General features: G+C 56.7%; 1 protein-coding gene across 15 annotated transcripts in view; it reads left to right on the plus strand.

Moving 5' to 3' along the window:
* ZNF618 (zinc finger protein 618) overlaps positions 1-15,573 on the plus strand; it is a 151,122-nt gene extending 135,549 nt beyond the window's left edge. For 6 of the 15 annotated variants that reach the window (XM_079790150.1, XM_079790154.1, XM_079790142.1 and 3 more), the window contains 5 exons: positions 270-353; positions 2,408-2,452; positions 3,424-3,501; positions 7,190-7,291; positions 7,924-15,573. In XM_079790150.1, the coding sequence (XP_079646276.1) occupies positions 270-353; positions 2,408-2,452; positions 3,424-3,501; positions 7,190-7,291; positions 7,924-9,440 (1,826 nt within the window). In that variant the 3' untranslated portion in view covers positions 9,441-15,573. The remainder of the gene's footprint in view (positions 1-269; positions 354-2,407; positions 2,453-3,423; positions 3,502-7,189; positions 7,292-7,923) is intronic. The other 9 variants (XM_079790149.1, XM_079790144.1, XM_079790147.1 and 6 more) reach the window with 3 other exon arrangements.
* Positions 15,574-17,955: the final 2,382 nt, after the last annotated feature.

Here is a 17,955-nt window from a genome sequence, read left to right on the forward strand (position 1 = left end):
GGCCTGGACCCCCACCCCCTCTGGGCACTGTCCGGAGGGTCTCCTGGGGCCCTGACAAGGTATCAGGCAACTCAGGTGAGCTCGAGGAGCTGGGGGTTCTGGTTTGGGATCCTGGAGCTCCTCATTGTGCTGATCCCCCCAGCATAAAGCCCTGGGCCCTTCCTCAGCCCAGGTACCCCAGCCTCTGAGCCGCCTCTGGCATGCCCCCCTTTGCACCTAGTGCTGGTCAGTCACCGGCGTTTTCTCTCGCTCTCTCCTGTCCTCACCAGCAGAAAGCGCTTTCAGTCGGAGAGTAGAGAGCAAAGCACAAAACCACTTTGAAGAGACGAACAGCAGTTCCCAAAACTCCAGCGGTGAGTGCGCCCTGTGGCAGGAGCCCTGTGCCGAGGTTGCCGACTCCGTCTGCTCCCCGCTGTGGGCTGGGGTCTCCATGATGCATGCTGGTGGTGTTGGGAGGGGGCTGAGAACTAGGAGGCCAGGGCTGGGCAGAAACCCAGGGGCCTCCCTCTGGGCCTCGGGGGCTTCTCGGGGGGGGGGGGGGAGACTGTGGCCCTTCCTGTCTCTTCCCCACGGAGAGAGGAACTCCTCCCTCCCCATAGCCTGCAGCATCTACTCGCATGGCCCCAGAGAGTTGGGTCTAAAAGAGCCATTTCTATGTTTTTAGGGAAAACATCGTAGCCATTTTCTTTCCAGCAGAGGCAACGGGGTTACGGCAGGGAGAGCTGTGGCCTGGTAAGCCAGAGAGGCCCAGAGTTCTGGCTCCACTTTGGACCAGGAACCCATCCAACGGTTCCCTTCCAGCCCCTGCCAGCCCAAGGTTTGCCTGAGGTTCCTGGTAGTGCTTTGGCGCCCCCTGGTGGCTGCCTCCGCCAAGGCCCTGGCAGAACAGAGAGGGCCTTAGAACAGAGCTGCCCAAGGCCCCTCTCCCCAGATAGACCTGGGTCAGCCTGGCGGGGCCGTGGGGCGGAGGGCGGCGGGGGGACAGGGTGTCACCAGCGGCCTCTGTCCGAGAAAGGCATAGCCAGGCGGTCTGCACAGCGACAGCCAGGCCAGGAAGGAGAAAGAGTTCTGACACTGGTTATCTTAAAGCAAGGCACCCGCTCTCTCGCACAGTTCAAGTTCCACTCACCATACTCGGTTTCCACTTGTGCCCAGCGTATCCCGGGCACTGCTTTGTGTATAGACAGATGCTGGACACAGCCTGGCCGTCCATCAGGGGCTTTATGGAACAGTTGGGGACACAGATTTGAATGTGGAGGCTTCTGCGAAGGAGTCTGAGCTCCAGCTCTGTCTCCAGCCAAGGTTCGAACCTCAGCTCCGCCCCCTGTGAGCTGGTGGCTGGGCCTGGACTCTCAGTTCTCCTCCGCTCCAAAGTGGGAATAGCACAGACGTCCCTGTGTGGTGAGCACTCAGCAGGTGTCCTGCAGAGATTACGTACCCACTCATGTAATCTCTCTAAGTAAACCAAGTTATTCCCCGCGTGCCCTGAGCAAGGGAGTGAGGTGCGCTGGGGTGGCCCTGAGGATGCTGACAGGACTCCTTAACTGAGAGAACGTGTCAGCTTTTCCAAGCTGCTTCAACCCTTTTGAAAAAACGTAATCCGGCAGCATCTCCAAGAGGTGGGCTTAAAAGTGGTGGAGTTTTGCCCAAGGCCACACAGGACTAAGCATCAGGACCGGAGCCCTGACCTCCCGGAGTCTCTGCTCGGAGCCAGCCAGGCTGCACCCCCTGCCTCTCCTTCCACCAGAGCCGATACTCAGAACTGGGAACTGGCTGTGTGAAGGGCAGACACCGTTTACTGAGCGCTTACTCTGTGCCTGGCATGTGTTCAGAGCTGTGTGTGTCTTTCCTGTCTTCATGTGTGCCCCAGCCCCAGGAGGAGAGCTATCTTTCGTTTTGGGGTGAGAAAATGGAGGCCCAGGAGAAGGGGGTGGTTGCCCCAGGTCCCCAGCTTGTACGTGGTGGAGCCAGGACCCCAGCCTAGTCCCCCACCCGCACCACTCTGCCACCTCCTGTGTCTGAGGCTCACCTGGCAGCACCAGGCAGCGGGGGGGGGGGGGGGGGGGGCGGGGGGCAGGCTCCAGCAGGCAGAGCACCTCCCAAGCACAGCCCTCCCGCTCGGGGCCAGGACCTAGAGCAGCCTCCTGTCCTGAAGCCGAGAGTGGACATGGCTCATTTTGCTCTGGGGGCTCACCTCTGGAGAGTTGAGTGTGTCCTAGAGGGGTGGCCCTGACTGCTACTGCCCTGCCCAGTGTCCCAGCCCCACCCCGGAATCTGAGCCTGGCTCTGTGCTCCCCTCGTCTGAGGGCCCCATCCGGCTCACCACTTGTTAACACTGGAAGTAATGACAGTCATCTGAGAGCACCAGGCCTGGAGGAGACCTAGCTAAACTGTTTCTCTTTTGCAGAAACTGCAAGTCCCCTGATTTCCAATACTTTCCCTCTCCTACAGAGTAAGTGGTGGTCCCATGGGGGGGCTGGAGAGGGCGAGGCAGGGCAGGGAACGAACTGAGTGGCCACAGCTCTCGGGGCCTCCCCAGAGCATCTGACCTTGGGCCGCCCTCCCAGGCAGGCAGGGCAGCTAGCAGAGCAGGAGGAGTGCCCAGCCCAGGCGGGTGGAGGAGTTGGGGATGGGGGACGAGGCAGACCACCACCCCACCGCCCCCCGACAGTGGCAGCCGCCTATGTCCCCCAGCCCTGCGGGAACACAGACCTCCCCATTCCTGCCCCGTGTCAGCCATCCTCCTCCTCTCTTTTTCCTTTTCTCCTTTGTACCCCTTCTTCCTCCCTCGTCTCTTGGGCATTGACTGGAGTATTGGGAACAGAGATGAAAGATACAGGCCCACTTGTCCCGTTCCAGTGTGCTGTCATTCTCCCTTCTGCCCCGCCCTCCGCCTCTTCTCTGCCCTTGGCGCGTCTTACCCCACGTCTTGCTTTTCGGTGGCTTTCTCCACTTCTCACCCTGTTTTGTTTCTTCCTCTCCCTTTCCTCTGTGTCCATCGCCTTGTTTGGGGGTTCATTCATACATTAACTCATTCGTTTGCTCAGCAAACCGTGATGCCTGTGTGCTTCTACAGGCCGGCAGATGGGCTGTGGACCAGTAAGACACGGCCTCTGCCTGAGAGCTCCTGGTCCCTCCTCCTGCCCGTCCCCAGTGCCCAGAACAGTGCCTGGCACACAGTAAGCACTCAGTGAATGGCTGCCTGACCCATCCGAGGCTCTCTGAGGCCGCACGTCTTCCTCTCCCCATCGATCCTTCCTGCCCCCAGCCTCCCCCTCACCCGTTAGTGCCAGGGGCAGATCAGGCTGGGCCCAGAGCCCCCATGTGTGTTGGGGGTCCCCAGTTCCAAATCTGCCCACAGCCCAGCAGGAAGGCGCCCAGGGTCCTTCTGCCCCTAAAACGCTGCTTCGTTTCTCCCCGCAGAACCCTACACGTGTGGCGCCTGTGGGATCCAGTTCCAGTTCTACAACAACCTGCTGGAGCACATGCAGTCCCACGCGGGTAAGTGAGCCACAGCCCATTGGGGCGCTGCAGCACCCCCCGCCCCCCTGACCTAGGGAAGCCCCTCTTTCCCAGGAAATGGTCACAGGACATGGGACCTGCCTTGAAGATCCCCGGTCCATCATTTATAACACGGGGAGGAGTTGGGGGGTCAGCGGGCTCGGGAGAGCACAGAGAGTGGGCACGGGGCTGGAGAAGGCTTCTGGAAGGTTGTGGCTCCCGTGTTAAGCCTAAAGGCCAAATAGGAACTGACCAGGGAGAGATGTGAAGGTGGACGTTGAGTGTGGCTTGAGGTCAGGGTGAGCAGAGGCCAGAGATGGGCCCAGGGAAGGCCTTGAATGCCAGCTCAGGGCATTTAGACTTGACCTTGATGGGGAATAGTGACAGCAGTTGGAAGGCTGCTCAGGGACCACTGCCTGAAACTCCCACAACCCACTTCCTCCCTCCTCTGAAGACCCAACCCTCCCCCTGCTCTGCCAGCCTCTGGAAGCTGAGGCTGATTAGGGAAGAGTCTGGAGCCCGGCTAGGCCTTCCCTCCGGCAGTTGGGCAGAGGCCATTAAAATGCAAATGAAGGCTGCACCTCCTGGTGGCCCCACCTCCTCCAAGCACCTCCACTTTTTTCCACGAAGAGCTTTGGGCTGCTTTGTTCTGGTCCAGTGCTGGCAGAGAATGCGGGAGGCAATCCAGTGCAAAGCCAGGCTGAATCCCAGCCAGGCTGCGTCGGGATTAAAGGATTGACTCCATAGAGAGAAATTAAACGTCACGATCTGCGCAGTTCACAGCGCTGCTGATAAGGGGGATCAGCCTCGAGTAACACCAATCTCATTAAGAGGCTGCCGAATGGCACAGGGTAATTCCCGCTAATAAACTTCCCTTCTGTGCCGGAGGGAACCCTGTCTTGCTTTGTAATAGGTCAGGAGCCAGTTTTGGCAGTGATAATACTAAAGACGGCTAACACGTAGTGAGCCGATTAGTGTGTGTCAGGTGGTTATTTCGTTCGATCTGAACAAGCCTGTTAGCTAGCTGACATTATCCCATTGTACAGATGAGGAAACCGAGGCTCAGAGAACAGAATCACTGGTCCAAACAGCTACTAACATGATTTGAGCTCTTCCTTGGTGCAGGACTTATTCTAAGAGTTTCACACATATTAGCTCCCTTAACCTCAGAACATCCCTCTGAGTTAAGTGTCTAAGGAAATGGAGGCACGAAGTGGCTTAGTAACTTACTAATAGATATACTGAAAAGCCCAAGGCTATGCAGTCACCACGTTAGCCCCATGCTCTTCCTCCTTCCTGCATTGGTCCCTCCCTGGGAGACAGCCTTTATTCCAGCTTTGCACCCAGCTCTTTGTAGACCAGATGTGAGTGTGAGTGTGTGTGTGTGTGTGTGTGTGTGTGTGTGTGTGTGTGTACCTGTGTACATAGGGTTAGCCACACAGAGTAAATGTTAAGTCCAGCTCAAGCTACAAATCAAGCCTTTTTACAGAGCATTTACAGTACCTCACCCATGCAATAGCAGCATCTGAGACATGGAGGGGATCTTTATTTATTTATTTATTCAACCAATACCAGACAGTGTTATCTAATGCTAGGCTGAGTAATTTTGATTCCAAGTCCTGCAGACGGTCAGAATGAGGGAATGACCCTGCAGCTTGTCCAGCCCCAGCGTTTTGGAGGGAGGAGGGGAAACTGAGGCCCAGAAACAACAAACTCGTGGTCACGCCCACAGCCCTGGCAGAGCTGGGTTCAGACCCAGGGCTTTCAGATCCCTGTGCTCCAGTGGAGAAAGTCCACCAGGAAGGCTGCTGGTTCCCATGTTAAAATCTGCGCTCCCCCTTTTTAAATGTAAGATCTATTCATTAAAAGAAATTGGGGAAATGCAGAGGAATTGGGAAATGAAGAACAGGCCACCATCTCAGAGTTCACCCCTGTTACTCTTTTAATGGGTTTCTCTTCAGTCCTTTTAAACTCGGATTCATTGAGATGTAATTTGCAGAAATGAAGGTCACCAGTTTTCAGAGTACAGTTTGATGGGTTAACTAACCATCAACCCAGAATGCCCCCTCCTGCCTTCGTGCAGCCAGCCAGGCCCTCCCTGCACCCCAGCCCTGGAAACCACTATTCAGATTTTCTGTTTTTTGAGTCATTTTGGGTAGTTTATGTCTTTCTAAGAATATGTCTCTTTCATTCAGGTTATCTCATTTGTTGGGCTACTACCGTTTGTAGTATCCTATCTAATAATAGAGTAACATGTAAATTACCATCACTCTGCTACGCCCACGATTGGGGGGCGGGACTCTGGGTGGCCTATCTGGCCATTGAGAGGCACGGATCCGCTGCCACTGAGGGGGGCTACCCTGCTGTTGAGAGGCGCAGGAGTCCCGCCCCCTGCGCCTCTCAATAGCAGGGTAGCCCCCCTCAGTGGCCGCGGACCATCAAAAGTGGGGGAGCTGGGTGCCTGTCTGCTCCGGCACCAGTGGACAGGCACCCAGCTCCACCGCGAAAAGCGAAAGCGTGTAGGGGATCCTACACGTGCATGATTCAGTCATGCACTGGGCCTCTAGTTTCTTTATAATCCTTTTTATTTCCATCAAATTTCTCTGATGCCCTTTACCAAATAGATGTTTCCTTCTCTTCCTAGTTTGCTCAGAGTCTGTGTCGTGGGTGGCTGTTGAGTTTTGTCACATTTTAATGTGCCTTTATATCTGTGGGGATGATTTTTCTTTTTTTTTTTTTCCACTTAGTATAGGGCATTACACTGATTGGTTTTCGATTATTAACCTCAACTTGGATTACTGGGATAAACTCCTTAGTCATGATATGCTGTTCTTTCTATATATTACTGTATCTAGCTTGCTAGTATTTTGTTAAGGACTTTTTGCGTATATGTTTGCGAGGGAAATTGGTTGTCGTTTCTTTTCTTGGAATGTTTTTGTCTAGTTTTGGATCAGGATAATGCCAGCCGCATAAACTAAATTTCTAATAAATATACTGAAAAGTAAAAAAAAACAAAAAAAACCCACCACACTTTGAAGACATGAGAGTATGAGATGCTTTAGGTCACTTGGGGTGTAACTGGAACCCCTCCCCCATTTCAGAGCTAGAATTCTGGGGTTGTGTGGGGGGGGCAGGGGGGGCTCCCAGCCAGACCCGGGCGCTGCGATCCCCATCTGCTCAGCACTTACTCCGCGCTGGGCACCGTGCTCCGCCCTGTCCCTGCGTCACCTCTTGTTAGTCCTCCCAGCAGTTGTGTCACATCTGTGTGATTATCTTCGTTTTTCCAAATGATGCAAATGAGGCTTCGCCATCATATGCTAGCTGTGTCGGGAGGAGCCAGGATTCGGCTCCGGGCCGCAGTCCCAGAGGGCGTGCTTGCCCTCACCCGCCACGCTCTAGTTCTCGTCTGTTAGCCCATAGGCCTCTGATACTTTAGGGCCGTGGTCGGCAAACGGCGGCTCACGAGCCACATGCGGCTCTTTGGCCCCTTGAGTGTGGCTCTTCCACAAAATACCACGGCCTGGGCGAGTCTATTTTGAAGAAGTGGCGTTAGAAGAAGTTGAAGTTTAAAAAAATGTGGCTCTCAAAAGAAATTTCAGTCGTTGTCCTGTTGATCTTTGGCTCTGTTGACTCATGAGTTTGCCGACCACTGCTGTAGGGTAACGCACTGTCCCCTTGGTGCCCACAGCGGACAACGAGAACAACATCACCTCTAACCAGTCCCGGTCGCCACCTGCTGTTGTGGAAGAGAAGTGGAAACCCCAGGCCCCGAGGAACAGTGCCAACAACAGTAGGTCTCTTCCAGGCGGAGCCGGGGGGGCTCATGGAGGCCTGCCCCACGCACCTCCAGCCCCCGCTCTGGTTGCTCCCTTCTGCCCGCATCCCCACCACCGGCGCCTCCCAGGGCGACGGAAGGCCATGCATACGTTTCCAAAGCACTTTCACTCTTAAGACCTCATAGGATCGGCAAAAGGGGGCCCGGGGAGAGGAGGTGATCTGTTTGTGATCAGAGAGTCCAAATTAGTGACAGGATCGGAACTGGAATCCACTCTCACAATTTCTGTTGGTTTCTCTTTCCTGACATTTTGGCTTCCTGTATTTTATTCGCTGGAGATGCCTTTGTTAGCAGCCATTGCTATACTGGGGAAGAGGGTTGACTCGCTGGCTTCAAAAGTCTGGGCGACCGGCCCATGCAGCAAGAATGTTGCCCACATACCACTGTGTTCTATTCCCACGCCCATGGCAGGCATTGCTAATCAACCAGTCACAGCATGTTATTCTCATGAAACCCATGTAATTTGTGTGCAAGACGAAATCCGTGCATCATTCCTCATACTAGATGCGGGGAGTATTGGTCTGCTGCTGGATCAAGGAGCCTCCGATGCCCGGGTTAATCAGATCTCTCCTTGTGTCCCCTGCCAGCCGCGGCCAGTGGTTTAACATCCAACAGCCTCATCCCTGAGAAGGAGCGGCAGAACATCGCAGAGCGGCTGCTGCGGGTCATGTGCGCCGACCTGGGAGCGCTGAGCGTGGTGAGTGGGAAGGAGTTCCTGAAACTGGCCCAGACGCTGGTGGACAGCGGCGCCCGCTACGGGGCTTTCTCCGTCACCGAGATCCTGGGCAACTTCAACACGCTGGCGCTGAAGCACCTGCCGCGCATGTATAACCAGGTGAAGGTGAAGGTGACGTGTGCCTTGGGCAGCAACGCCTGCCTGGGCATCGGTGTCACCTGTCACTCGCAGAGCGTGGGCCCCGACTCCTGCTACATCCTCACTGCCTACCAGGCCGAGGGCAACCATATCAAGAGCTACGTGCTGGGCGTGAAGGGAGCGGACATCCGCGACAGCGGCGACCTGGTGCACCACTGGGTGCAGAACGTGCTGTCAGAGTTCGTGATGTCGGAGATCAGGACAGTGTACGTGACGGACTGCCGGGTGAGCGCGTCCGCCTTCTCCAAGGCCGGCATGTGCCTCCGCTGCTCAGCCTGTGCCTTGAACTCGGTGGTGCAGAGCGTGCTGAGCAAGCGGACGCTGCAGGCCCGCAGCATGCACGAGGTCATCGAGCTGCTCAACGTGTGCGAGGACCTGGCGGGCTCCACCGGCCTCGCCAAGGAGACCTTCGGGTCGCTGGAGGAGACCTCGCCGCCGCCCTGCTGGAACTCGGTCACGGACTCGCTGCTGCTGGTGCACGAGCGCTACGAGCAGATCTGCGAGTTCTACAGCCGGGCCAAGAAGATGAACCTCATCCAGAGCCTCAACAAGCACCTGCTCAGCAACCTGGCGGCCATCCTGACGCCGGTGAAGCAGGCGGTCATCGAGCTGAGCAACGAGAGCCAGCCCACCCTGCAGCTGGTGCTGCCCACCTACGTCCGGCTGGAGAAGCTGTTCACGGCCAAGGCCAACGACGCGGGCACCGTCAGCAAGCTGTGCCACCTCTTCCTGGAAGCCCTCAAGGAGAACTTCAAGGTGCACCCGGCGCATAAGGTGGCCATGATCCTGGACCCGCAGCAGAAGCTGCGGCCCGTCCCGCCGTATCAGCACGAGGAGATCATCGGCAAGGTGTGTGAGCTCATCAACGAGGTCAAGGAGTCCTGGGCGGAGGAGGCCGACTTCGAGCCGGCCGCCAAGAAGCCGCGCTCCGCCGCCGGCGAGAACCCCACCGCCCAGGAGGACGATCGGCTGGGCAAGAGCGAGGTGTACGATTACCTGCAGGAGCCCCTCTTCCAGGCCACCCCCGATCTCTTCCAGTACTGGTCGTGCGTTACCCAGAAGCACACGAAACTCGCCAAGCTGGCCTTCTGGCTCCTCGCGGTGCCAGCCGTGGGGGCCAGGAGCGGGTGTGTAAATATGTGTGAACAGGCGCTTCTCATCAAAAGGAGGCGGCTGCTCAGCCCCGAAGATATGAACAAACTCATGTTTCTGAAATCCAACATGCTTTAAGACTTCCGCTTCCGAACAGAAGGGAAGCAAAAGAGAACGGTAGGAAAAGAAGACACAACACTGTCGCAAACAAAGGAAAGGAATTTTAAGTTCTAAACACTGTGGACCTCATTATCAACGCCCCCCCGGAAACTTAAGTGCTTTTTTCAGTGTGTGTGTGCATGTGTGTGTGCCCGAGCATGCGTGCCGTGGGTGCGGGCGCGAGGCCCTTTGGCTCATCTGCGTGGCCACCGTAGCTTCGCGCACACGTGCACACACATACTACCCTGGTGCATGCCCACGCCTGCTCGTGGGCGCGTGTGCATGAAACTGGGCGTGTCAGGAAAGCCGAGCGTGGGGGAAAGGGAAGACGCTCACCTCGTTTCCTCGGCAAGGGGCTTTGAAGACTTCGTTTTCAGGTGTGCAGGTTGGTAGGACGCTGATGTTGCAAAGTGTTCAGGCAGCTGAGATCTGAAGTGACTTGACGGTCTCTGTCCTCAGCCCATGGTCCCCCTTTTCCCTTCATGCCCCTCCCCGCAGCCCTCCTCACCCTAATGCGCCCCGCCCCGCCCTCCCTGGCTGCCCTGCGATGGATTCTCCAAACGGCATCAGATGGACAGTTTCTGCACTGGACTTTGTTCTTGTTCACCTTCAGGGCATTGAGCAGCTGCCTTCGAGGCCCTCCCGGGTGTCCCGGGGCAGCCGCCTTAGAAACACACCTATCTATCTCCCCAAATCAGGAAAGGAGACTTTAAGAATAGAAAGCTGACTTTTGGCTTTTTAATATAAGAAGAAGAAAAAAAGACATATTTCAGAGAAGTATAGATACTATCTCCACTCCTTAATTCTCTTCCTAACATTTTAGCCGTTTTTACCTTTTTGTTTTGTTTTTTCAAGTTTGATTTAGGCTCTGCTAGGAGGCACTGAATGTCTATAACTTATGTTTTGAACGTTGCGTTTTTTTTTTAATTGCCTATTTTGTTCCTCAAGTCACACTGTAAACTAGCTCATCTCAGTGGTATATTCGCTCTCCTAAGGTTCTCATTAGCCTTCCCTGTACAGTCCCATGTCTGTGCATTTGAGCAGCCAAGACCACGACTTGTCTGTGCTGTGTGGAGACCAGGAGTGGGGTTGGAGTCGCAGGTGCCCCGGGGGTGGGGTTCGGTGGAAGCCATAGGGACGCCTGTGGTTAAGGACTGCTCCTGAATGTAAGCGAAGGCCCGCCCTCCTGGCTTGCCGTGTCCGGTACTGCGAATGTCCGACGTATATACCCAGAGTGCATTACACTACTCGCCACATCACTGACCCTCTCAGCTCAGCAGGGACTCCTGAGCTGATCCACGTTCGTTCACGTCCGTCACACCTCAGACCCACCGCCTCCCCACCCCTCCCCAGGACCCCAGGGGTTCCGGTGGGTCCGTTGCCCACAGCCCTGGGGTCCCCGCACTCGAGCCTCAGCCCTCCTTCCAGTACAGTAGTTGAGCACGGTGCCTTGTGGGCCAAACGGTTGATGTACGGAGGGTGGAATGGCATTAGGCCACACTGAACTTGATGCTGTGAAAGATGTCTGTAGGCTTTTCTCTCCACGAGCAGTTCCGTTTCTACACACTCAGTCCAAAACGCCGAGGGTGGCCCCTCCCCTTCCCCCCATAAGAGGTGGTTCCGTCAGGATCAGCGATCAGCCCCGGCCCACCTCTCTGTGAATAAAGTGCCGGTGGTCTCCCGTCCTCCGGGGCCCCTGGCTGTGGCATAGAGATGGCGACACCCGGGGCTTCAGGCTGAGGACGGCCACGTGGCTTCCGCAAAGGCACATTCTACCGTCTCAGGGGCTAGGGCTACGCCACCCCTTCTTCCTAAGAAAGCATTACTCAACTGCCAGATACCTCGACTACAGAAAGCACTGTACCCTGCCCTCGCCCAGCCCGGGGGGGGTGTGGGGGGGTGGGCAGGTGACGCTGGTATAGAAACACTGTCCCCGGGGGCCTCGCCTGCTCACTTTGCCTCATGAGACCCACCCCTCCGCGTCTTGGATGTACTGAAATGTATGGGAGTGGGCCGGGGGCACGTTCTCTCCAGCAAGCCATGGCCTCAGCCACCGCCTGCCCCGTCCTCGCCCGGAGAAGGGCTAGGTGTTTCCGCACAACGTCTCCAGCTGGGCTCACGCCATCAGAAGAGCCTCCATTCGCACTGGCCGGTCACCTGAGGTCACTTCCCAGAATGTCTCGGCAGACGTCGGACCTCCGGGGCCTTCCAGAAGGTGGCTGCAGGGGTGCTGAGGAGTGACCGGTACCTCCAGCTCCAGGTTCCTCCAGCTCTGCTCTGCTCTGCTCTGCTTTGCGGCCCATCCTCCCTCTACGTGGAGCGGAGCTGTGTGCTGCTGTTGCCCCGTTTGGGGGCCAGTTCGTTAGGAAATAGGCATTTCGTGTTCTTATAAAGCCATCAGAGACCAAGTCCAGATGTGCATTTAGAGTCTTTGGACCACGGGATGTCAGCCCTCCAGAGTGAAATCCGAGTCTCACCAAATTCTAGGTACCGAGTCACATGTCGTCACCTGTTCTTCAGTTCCTCCGTAGTTTAGTCCTTAGGACAGGCGCTGAAAGCTCTCCTGGGGCTGCCTCGACCACCTGTGGGGACGAGGTGGCAGGTAGCCGTCTCTCTCTCGCAACCTCTGGTTCCCCAGAAGCTGGTGTTGCCAACAGCAAAGACGGTACCCGGGTGCCCCTCCGTCTGCTTCCTCACGCAGGCAGCTCCCATAGTGCAGATCCTGCTGCCACCAACCGCTTAACAACCCAAAGATCTCCCAGGTCCAGCCACTGGCCCCCGATTTATAGCAATATCCACCTTGTTCAGATTCTAGCTCAGCCAAAGGATGGAGGTAGGCTCTTCCGCTGGATCTCCAGGCACTGGCCCTGGCATTGACCTACGGAAGGGTCTTGTCTCCTGCTTCCTCCTCCTCCGACAGCTGTGGGACCTCCCAGCACAGGCCCGCGGCGGCTGGCAGACCCGGGACCGTTCCTGTCACGTTCGGGGCAGCTCCAGGTGTTCGCCTGCTGACTTGGACACGACTCATCTCAAGCCATGTGATTCCCGGGACGGAACGGGTCTTTGCTTTGGCGTACACGGACCCAAGAGGAGACTACGGGGGATTGGCCCTCTCCTCCGAGGCCAGCTGGCTTCCCCACCCAAGCCCAAGCCAAGGACCGTGCCTCGTGGGTGGTCCTCGGATTTGGAGTAGCCGGGGGGTCTCGACTCCACCAAGAGCAGCGGTGCCATCCCAGTCATCGTGAGTGGATGCTCCTGTCCCAGCAACGCCCTCCGTCCCCTGCGCGCCCCGGTCAGCCAGCCAGGCCTCCCCCGGGTGGTCGTGAGAAACCAGGAAACAAGGGAGGGGTTACCTGCTGCGTCTGCCTCCAGCCCACCTGGCAGCCTCGTGCTCGGCCTTCAGAGCGGCTCTTGGCTGGGAACGGCCGGATGGCACACGGAGGAGTGTGGGTCTCCGTCTGGGATTCTAGGAAGGACTATTGACACCAGGTCCATGGGCTGCCAGGAGTTCTCGCCTTCCGTCTGCTCCTGTCCTTTGCTCTCAAGAAACACCGGAGGGAAGCTGCAGGGCACGTGTTCCACTGTGAAGCCGGGCTTCTGTCTTTGGGAGTCCCCGTGCTTGCGGGAGGCTGCCTGCCTCCTCCTGGACCTGGCCTGGGCTCCTTGGAGAGTGAGTGCGCCCCTGGAGGGATGTCAAGGATACAGCGCCTGCTCTCCGGGCTCCACAGGGTCACAAGGAAGGTTAGAAATGGAGCTGGGATGGGGATGGAGAAGGAGGTCCCGTGAGACATGGCCCAGAGGGGACAGTACCTGGATATTGTCATCGTGATGGACATGCTCGCAGAGACGGGAGGAGGAAGTGCACAGGGCACGTGGGTGGGCTCCTGCCCCCTTGAGCTGGACGGAGTTCATGGCTATGCCCTGGCCTTGGGGACAGGCCAACGCCTGCGTCCCTGGGATGTACCTGAAGGAGGGCTCCCAGACGGGCTGCTGCTTTAGACAGAACCAAGAGTTTGCTAAGGAAGGCTCAGGCTGTCCCCTGGAGACAGGAGATGAGGGCTCCGGCCTCGGCCCTGCCTGCCTGGCCCAGCCCCCTGTATCCACCTGGGCCAGTGGGAGAATTGGGATGGGGCTGCCCCTCTCTTCACTGTGGCTCATGTTTGCTAGGCCAGTTATGGTGAACCAATGATACAGTGTTTTCCCTCTCCCGTTTCCCTCCTGGCTCCCCCCTCAGGGTTTTCTGGAGGCTTTGATTGGCTCTCTTTGGCTCTCATTTGGGTTTGAGGATCGGTCAGTAGAGGCCTGCCTTGCCCTGAAGGGCCCTGTGCTTTCCTTGCGAAAAGGCACCTGCTCCCGCGTGGATGAGGGTGAAGATCCTGTTGGTCTATTCATGCCCCCACCGCCGCCACCACCACGGTGTTGCTTTAAAGATTCAACTACTCTTCCGAGGAGGATCTGCTGGGTTTGCAGTTGGGCGTCAGCATTGGACCCATGAGGGTCCTACCCATCCACTGGGCACCTTGACTCTTCAAACCAAAGTTCCTTACAGGGGCACAGCCCAGCCTGGACGGCAACCTCAGGGGCCTGGGGTCCCTGTGGCGCTTCCTGACGTCCAGGTTGGCAGCGACCTTGGGGTCTGAGACCAGCTGGAAGGAGGGGCTCCTCCCACAACCCAGGTGCCAGCCGGTCCCTGCCGGGGACCCCCTCCCGCCCAGCCAGGGCGGCTGGGTTCCCGAGCAGTGAGCAAGCCCGTGGACTGGCCTGGGGCGGGGACTCACCATCCGAGAGACAGAGGGGCCTGCGGGACTGAAGGCTCAGACCCACCGGGCAACGTGTCCAGGGCCGCCCAGATCCCAAGCATCAGGAAATCATTTTGTACAACCGCCCGACGCAGAGATATTTTTTAAAAAGTATAAATTATTTTCCGTTCTCTTCTGATCCTGCCTTTTTGTCTTTCCCCCCACAACTTCCCGTCGGTGATTCTTTCACATCAGGTAAATCTTGAGAAAGCCTTGGTGCCCTCCCTCCCAGGCCCCACTCCGTAACCACGTGCGTGCACCCCCATCCTTTCTCAGTAGTGAAGACGTTCTAGGCAATACCATAGGCACATCTGACTGTGTCTCTCTCTCTCTCCGAGTGCAAGAAACTCAAGTCATCCTAAAAAAAAGAAAAAATACAAAAAAAAAACTTACAAAAAAAAACAAACACAAAAAAATATCTTTTTTAGGCCAGAGTTTTCTACAGGTATTAATGAATATTTTTCTTAATCCTTATAAGTTTTATGTGTTTAATATTTCTTAATACCGGTAGCATTAATTTATACTTTTGTAGCAACACAATATTTTTATAAACAGCCAGTGCTTGGCTCAAGTCTCCACGAGGGGTTTACGCAGGGCCATCTTGGGACCCTGTGTACCATGTACTGTATTTAAAAAAAAAAAAAAAAAGTTACCTAGTGTCACCCTTGCTGTGTTAATTAACAAAAGACGTTGTTTGCGGTCTCCTGTGTCGGTGTGGATCCCACAGCCTGTGGGTCCGACCGCTCTGCAGGGGGTCACATTGCATGGGGGTTGAGTTGACGGTTCTTGGTGTGATGTGTGAGCCCCCCGAGACCAAACTTGTGGGTTTATTTAAGGGTTTTCTGTTTGTCCTTCGGGTTTTTCGTTTGACTTTGTTTGGGTCCCTGGTACCGTTTCTCCATTGACAGCCAAATCAATTTCGTGATGTTTCACACTTTTACTGACGTCCAATGGAGGAAAGGAACAGAAAAAGGAAGGATTTTTACAAAGTAATAAAATTTAAAACTGAGCTGTTTAAATGTTGCTGTTTTTGACGGTCTGTTCTTGTCCGAAAGTGGGACATTCCCAGGGAGAAGAGGAAGGTTCCACTTGGTTCCTTAAATCGCCAAAAGCCCCCCCCCCTCCCCCGCCCGGAATTCAGAACCCCTCGACCCCATGAATTCTTGCAACATTATTTCCCAGTTGGTCGATGCCAAGGCAAAAGACATCCTTTTAATGGTTAGAGAGGATCAGTTGCTTAAATGATTCCATGTCGGTGTTGTATTTATGGTTTTGCAATAAAACGACCTTTAGGAAGATGGCGTTGTGTGGTGGCATTTCTTGGGTTTGGGGTTGGGCTTGTCATCCAGTTAGGAGCATCTACTGGTGAGTTGAGATGGGTCAGAGGCAGGGCACCTGGGGGTCACACCTGGAGACCATCCCAAGGCCAGCGCTGCTAACTCATCTGAGCTCATTGCTTACCTCCTGCACCAGACCGGGCTCAGCCAATGTTTGATAAATGATGGAGGGGCATGGCCAAGGGGAGACGTGGTCCCTACAGGCCTGGCTCATGGACATGGTCCTGTGGAAGGAAGGATGGCTTTCATCCGAGTCCTACAGACACAGTGCCTGAGGGGCAGGTCCAAGTTCGCCTGGCCCAGCGGTCGTTCCTGGGCCTCTTGGGAGCCTGTGGCCTTGGCCTCCCCGGTGATGTGTGTGGCGTTAGGTGTCGTGTGTGGCGTTTTGTTTTCTGGGCAAGAGTGTCCGGGACTTTGCCAAACTCCTGATGGCACCTGTGATGCCACGTTCCTGATGGCATCTGCGAGCGCCCGCCACGGTGAACTGCTGGGTGGACTTGGCCCACCGCAGGCCTCGCCCAGAGCCTCACACGACAGGCACGGGCACGGCAGTGCTCCCATTGAATGGAGCCCAGCCGAAGGCAGGAGGGACAAAGATGCCGTTGGAAGATGCGCTGTGGCCCGAGTGGGCGGAAGGGTGATGGCCCTTCAAGCAGGAACACCTGTGCAAAGGTGACATCGCCGTCTCGCTGTCAAGGTAGGCGGATGCCGGACACCCAGCGCCTCTATCCCTGCCTTCAGCCAGAGGCGGGTGCTCTTGAAGAGAGCGTGCTACTTGGGTCAGCTGAACACGTGCCATCGAAGCGCACATACAACAGCTCCTGTGGGCTCCGGCTGGGCCGGCCTCCGGGGTGGGGGCATCAGCCCACCCTGCGAACCATCCTGTGGGGGTTTCCTGCTGTTGCTGGTGTGGACAGCCCTGGGCCGGCGGCCGCCATGTAACCGAGGAGTTTCTAGAACAAGGCAGGAATCCTGCTGCCGCTGACAATCCTCCCCACGCCTGGAGCATCGCCATCGAGACCAGGGCCTGGCCCAGAGCCTTCCTGCAGCTGAAGGGCAGCCTCTGGAGGTGCAAGTTTAAAGAAGAGTACGTTTAAAAACAGCCTCGTCTATTTTGTATCAGAAAGGAGGGGCTGCTCGAGAATCCAGTGAGTCCCCAGGGCAGCCACTTTGTCAACAAGGATTCTGGGGCCTCCGGAGATGAGCCGCATGGACTCCGCGCTCGGGGGTCACAGGTGTGCTTCAGCCCCGCCGCACCCCTGAGGGATGGAGTCAGGATCCAGGGGAATTTTTTGCTGGGAAGGCTTTGGCACATGTCATGGAGACAGGTGCCTCGGGCCTGGGCAGGGCTGGTGAACCTCAGGAGGCCCTGTCTCTAGGGGCTGCTCAAGTCAGCCCCTTTCCCCACCCCCCCCACCCCCCGCCGCCCCCGTCCAGCCAGCAGCCAGCAGGGTGCAGGTCCTGGGCTGCCGGGACTTCCTTTTCTAAAGACTTGAGAAACCCGGATGTGTGTATGGAAGCTCAGGGTTTTAAATGGCACCTTCTGAGCCACACACCCATCCACCAGTGGGCCTGCCTGTGCACCTGTGGCTGGCGCCCTCTGGTCTAAACATTTGTTCTTCAGGTCACTCTTCAGAGTGGCACCTTCAGCTGCCACAGGTGGCTCTGCTGTGCACGGCATGTGTCGGGGGAGCAAGGTACGGACACGGTGTGATGACATTTGGTGGTCGCTTCCCCTTGAACCCACTGCCCAGACCCCGCCTACTTGTGCCCAGCGAGCCCTGGCCGTGACCACAGATGTGTCCCTCAGGACAGCCCTCTCCCAAGCGCTAGACTTGGGAGGAGACAGCGGGAGGGGGACTCTGGGTGGTCTGACCAAGAGGGTGGCAAAGATTGCTACACCTAAATCCTTGCTCTGGGTTCATCCCCTGGACAAGAGATGTGGAATTCCCTTCTTCTTGATGCGTCTCCTAAGCACGTGGGCTAATGGCCTGAGAAGCAGCCGTGGCCGAAGTAGCCCCGGCCCTTAGCAGGCTCACCCCAGGGAGAAGCGGCCCTGCCTAGGCTTCTGCTGCCCCGGCAGCTTCCACCTCAGGACACGAAGCCGGGCTCCCCTCAGCAGCAGCCGCATCCCGCCGGGCTCTGGGTGGAGGGAGCTAGCAAGAGAGCGTCATACCCCGGATGTTTGTATATTCAGTGCGTCTCATCTGGAGGCTCCTGGAGTCCTGCTCTTGGGCCAGGTTGGGGCCTGAGTCACTTGGGTGGCCTACGCAGGGAGGAGAAGCCGGCCGGACCGAGGGCTGCTGGTCGTCATGGACAGAAAGTGAAGGTCAGTGAACAATCTCCTGGGGCAAAGGG

Source organism: Cnephaeus nilssonii (genome assembly GCF_951640355.1).
Source record: "Cnephaeus nilssonii genome assembly, chromosome: 14".
NCBI lineage: Eukaryota > Metazoa > Chordata > Mammalia > Chiroptera > Vespertilionidae > Cnephaeus > Cnephaeus nilssonii.